Raw genomic sequence first — 5,014 nt, 5'->3', positions numbered from 1 at the left:
CACAATATGGACATAACACTATCATGTCGTATATCAAATCATATCATATATCATAGTATAAATATGTCAAGGATTTACTAGGTAGATGTGTAATGGCTGCTTCCAGAGTCAGATGTGGAGGAATGCAAAAGGGTTGTCTGCACATTGAGAGCACAAGGATCCACTTAGAAGTCAAAGGAATGGTTTGGAGCTCACTGCAGTGTCCTGTGCATGTCAGTATCAGGAAGCTAAAGGGTCTGCATTGTCAGGCCTTTGCCAGAATTCTGGTGATGGTTGTCCAAAACAATTGACAAAGACTGGAGCACTTCGGAAGAAATAGAAGCAGGATTTACTTCTTTCACTTTTATTCTATCTAGGTTATAGGACTATTATAAGACCATACCTTGGGTGTAGCTTTCCTCTTAAGTAAACTAATCATCCACACATACCCAGAACTCTGCTAAACCCATCTACTAGGTAATTATTATACAAGTTGACAGCAGAATTGACTGTCACACTAGATGTCAGGAAAAATTTTGTTGACTGTCATATTTATCATTTACCAGTGTGATTTGAAGTGGCATTGGATGATCAGGTAGCTGTACAGTCAACAAAGATGACTGTGTGACATTAGAAAATCAATGTGGCTGTCCTGTCCACCCTTACCCTCACTGAAGTTTGGCTGAGCTGTGGATGCTTCTCCTACCCTCATATAAGACAGGTGGTCCCAGGACAGCTACAGGGACCTGATGAACCCTGCCCGATCCTATCCCCACCATCACTGGAGCTCTGCTGAGCTGCAAATGCCTCTCCCACCTTTGCTGCCATTATAACTCTACTGAGCTGCCACTGCTTGTCCCACTGGTAGCAGGAACCTTGGTGAGCCCTAGCCTATCTCCCACCCTATATTAAGAGAGCCTTGCAGAGCTTTGGCTTGCTCTCCTCATCACTGGATACTTCTTGAGCTATGGCTTACCACCCCCTTCATCAAGGTGGAAGTCACACTGAACCTCACAAAGTGGGAGCTTTAGTGAGTCTACCACATTTCCCACTATCATGGGACCCTTGCTGACCCACACCCTGCCCTCTACCATTGCTGCAGAGTCAGGGTAAACATTGGGAGCCTCAAAAATGTTAAAAGGAAGGGATAAAATGAAATCTCAGACTGCCAGGCCATATAAAACAAATCCGGGAGATAAAGTCATAGAAGAACTGGAAGACACGCACCTGACATTTCTAAAATGATAGGAACTGAAGTAAAGAGACAACTCCATCAGTCTATGGAGGAAATCAGATCATAAATAATACCTCAGGTAAAGAAAAGTAATGGCAACAATCATGACAGAATTGCTCCGTATATATAAAGAAGACATTAAAAAATAGAGGGGAATAGAAAAATAATACAAACATTGAATGAACACTACTTTGAAGAACTAGAATGCATGAAACAGATATCCAGTGGCTGGTAAGATATATATCCAGGACATGAAGAATTCCATTGAGAGCTGGCAAAACCACTTGAATGAAACTGAACACAGAATTTCAGATCTTGAAGACAGCATTGCACCTCATGATTGTGAAAAGAAACATCTCTTAAAAATAGCAAAGAACCAGGAAATCAGTTACACAGCTGCAAGATGATGCAAAGCAAAATAATGTAGGACTGATAGATGTCAACAACACAGCAGGAGTCTACATGACTGACATGAAAAGATTATTTGCAGAAGTAGTAGCACAAAATTTCCCAATTTTTGGAAAAGAATCTAACATTAAGTGAGGCATATAAAACTCCACTTAACCATAATAATAAATCTACACCTAGATGCATAATAATCAAGATTCTAGAAATTCAGAAAAAGAATAGAACATTAAAAGCTGTTAGGGAAAAGAAACAGATCCCTTATAATGAAAAGCCCATCAGAATCATGGGAGATTTCTCAACACAAACGATAAAATCAAGAAGAGTTTGTAGTGAGATATTTCAGGTCCTGAAAGAAAACATCTTTTAACCCAAATTGATATAACCTGATGAACTATGGATCAAATTTAATAGAGGGAACCTAGTGCAAGAAAAGAACATGGCAAAGATAAGCCAATACATATGTTTTAAATATCAGTGTAAATGGCCTCAATTCAACAATAAGAAGAAGCAGACTGTCAGAGTGGATCAAGAAATAAAATCCAATAATATGCTGTATACAAGAAACATATTTAACTCGAAATTCATAGACTGAAAGTAAAAGGATGGAAAACAATACTCCATGTGACAGGAACCCAGAAAAAAGCAAGGATAGCTGTTTTCTGGTTGCTGACAATGGGGACTTTAAAACAAGAATGATCACATGACATAAAGAAGGTCACTACATGCTTGTTAGAGGGAAACTGCAAGAGGAAGAAATAATAATCATAAGTATATATGTACCTAATGTGAAGAACCAACATTGTGAAAATGGCCATATTCTCAAAATTGTTATACAGTGCTGGAGAGATAGCTCAGTGGCATAAGCACTGCCTGGCAAGTGCAAGGTCCGAAGTTTGATCATTGGTATAGAAAAACAAAAAACAAAACCAAAAAATCTCTTATATAGATTCCATGCAATCCTGATTAAAATATATCAGTATTTCTCACAGATCTAGAGAATATATTCCTAAATTTCATCTGGAACTGGAAGAGATCAAGAAGAGCAAAAGCAGTCTTGGGCAACAAAGGCTAGGTGGGAGGCATCACAATGCATGACTTGAAATTATACAACAAAGTTACTGTGATAAAATCAGCATGGTACTGGCAAAAATAAAACAAAACAAAAACCAACAACAACAAGGAAGCAGACTGAAGGACCAATGGAATAGATTAGAAGATGCACACACATCTACAAATTCACTTAGTCACCTTATCTTTGATAAAGGGGTGAAACATGCTCAGTGGAAGAAAGACAGCCTCTTTAATAAATGGTGCTGGAAAAAATGGCTTTTCACATACCAAAGACTAAAATTAGACCCATGTTTATCACCATGCACAAAACTATAATCAAAATGGTTCAAAAATTTAAATATCAAAATGAAACACTAAATCTACTGAAAGGGCACCAGGGAGATGGCTCAGTGGAATAAGCGCTTCCCTGGAAAGCGCAAGGGCCTGAGTTCAATCCGTGGGTCCACAAATAAATAAAAATAAATAAATAAATAAATCTATTGGAAGAGAAAGTAGGTAGAAATCTTAAAGACATAGCAGGTAGATAGTTTTTGAACAAAAATGAAAGTGTAGGGAAAATACTTCAAAGAATCAACATTGGGATCTCATCTTTTTGAAGTTTCTGCATGTCAAAATAAATCACCAAGAGAGTAAAGAGAAAGCCCATGAATTGAGAAAAAATTATAGCTGACCATCCCTATGACAAAGAACTTCTATCTAGCATATATAAATAATTCAAACAGACAAAAAACAAACAAAAAAACCAAACAGGCCTCCAAAGTTCAAAGACCCAATCCAAAACATGGGAATCTGAGATGAATATACACTTCACAAATGGAGAAATAGAAATGACAAATAAATATATGAAAAAATGTTCAAGATCATTGATAAAGACATGCTAATTAAAACAACACTGAGCAGTTGTGGTACTGTTGTCTGAGTTCCTCTCTCTGCTGGTGCCGTCCTCATGGCCTCCCAAAACCACAACCCTGCCACTGCTAGTGTTACTGCCACCCACAAAGGAGCTGAGCCCAGCGGTGGCTCTGTCCAGGGCCTTGTGGGCAAGAGGTTACAGCAGTAGCTGATCACCCCCATGATGTCTGGTGACATAGGAATTTCTGCCTTCCCCAAGTCAGGCAACCTTTTCAAATTGGTAGGGACCTTCCATGGAGCAGCTGGCACAGTGTATGAAGACCTGAGGTATAAGCTCTCCCTGGAGTTTCCCAGTGGCTACCCTCACAACACTTCCACAGTAAAGTTCCTCACTCTCTGCTACCATCCCAGTGTGGACACCCAGGGTAACATCTGTCTGGATATCCTCAAGGACAAGTGGTCTGCCTTGTATGATGTCAGGACCATCCTACTCTCCATCCAGAGCTTCTAGGAGGTGATGTCTGAGAATACACTCTCCCTACAACCTGGGAACTGATGGAACTCCCCCGGGCCAGCCTCTTCTGCCATTTTACCATTTGGTTCTCCACCCACAGAACCCAACATGGATAGTCCTTTCAACACACATGTTGCAGAGCTCTGGAAAAATCCCACAACTTTTAAGAAGCACCTGCAATAAACCTATACAAAGCAATTGTCCAGCCAAGAGCCCTAACCTCGGCTGATCAACCTTTTCTTGTGTCTTTTTTACTACTTCTTTAGTCTATCCTTTCCTTGATTTCTGTGTAATACACTATGTCTTGAGCTGTGATTTTTTGTTTTGTTTGCTTTTTAAAATAAGTCTCTGGTTGAGTCTTTGCATTGCATATTATTAAATAAAAACATTTTGATTGTTTTAGCACAAAAAAATAAAGAAAAAAACAACAGTGATTCCTTCTAACCCCAGAAAGAATGGTTATAATCAAGAAGTCAACCAATAACAAATGTTGGAGGGGCTGTGGGTGAAAAGGAGCCCTCTCCATTGTTGGGGGGAGTGCCCAGTGGTACATCCACTATGGAAATCAGTGTGGTGATTTCTCAAAAAGTTAGGATTGGAGGTCCTGTTAACCTAGCTATTCCCCTAGTAGGTATATTTTCAAATGATCGAAAACATCATACAACAGTGATACATGTGTGTTCATGTTTATAACAACACAATTTGTCATACCTAATCTTGTAACAACTGAAATGCCCATCAGCTGAAGCATGGATAAAAGAGATGTGGCAGTTTTATATAATGGAATATTACTCAGCTATAAAAATGACAAATTTGAGTCTTTTATAGGTAAATGGCTGCAACTACAGTCTATTGATAAATGAAATAAATCAGAGACACATGTATAAGCATCACATTATCTCACTAGTGTGAGAACCTGAAAGAGTATAAACAACCTGCAAGTTGTAATAGATACT

At 38.9% G+C, this 5,014-nt stretch overlaps 1 protein-coding gene across 1 annotated transcript; it reads left to right on the top strand.

Moving 5' to 3' along the window:
* Positions 1 to 3,764: 3,764 nt before the first annotated feature.
* On the top strand, positions 3,765 to 4,241 carry LOC101571237 (ubiquitin-conjugating enzyme E2 C-like). Its single transcript, XM_023720080.1, has 2 exons — positions 3,765 to 4,051; positions 4,151 to 4,241. The coding sequence occupies exons 1-2, from the start codon at positions 3,765 to 3,767 to the stop codon at positions 4,239 to 4,241; spliced, it is 378 nt and encodes a 125-aa protein (XP_023575848.1).
* The last annotated feature ends 773 nt before the right edge of the window (positions 4,242 to 5,014 follow it).

This window comes from Octodon degus, unplaced genomic scaffold, assembly GCF_000260255.1.
Source record: "Octodon degus isolate 3935 unplaced genomic scaffold, OctDeg1.0 scaffold00073, whole genome shotgun sequence".
Lineage (NCBI taxonomy): Eukaryota > Metazoa > Chordata > Mammalia > Rodentia > Octodontidae > Octodon > Octodon degus.
This window is presented reverse-complemented; position numbering and strand designations above follow the sequence as displayed.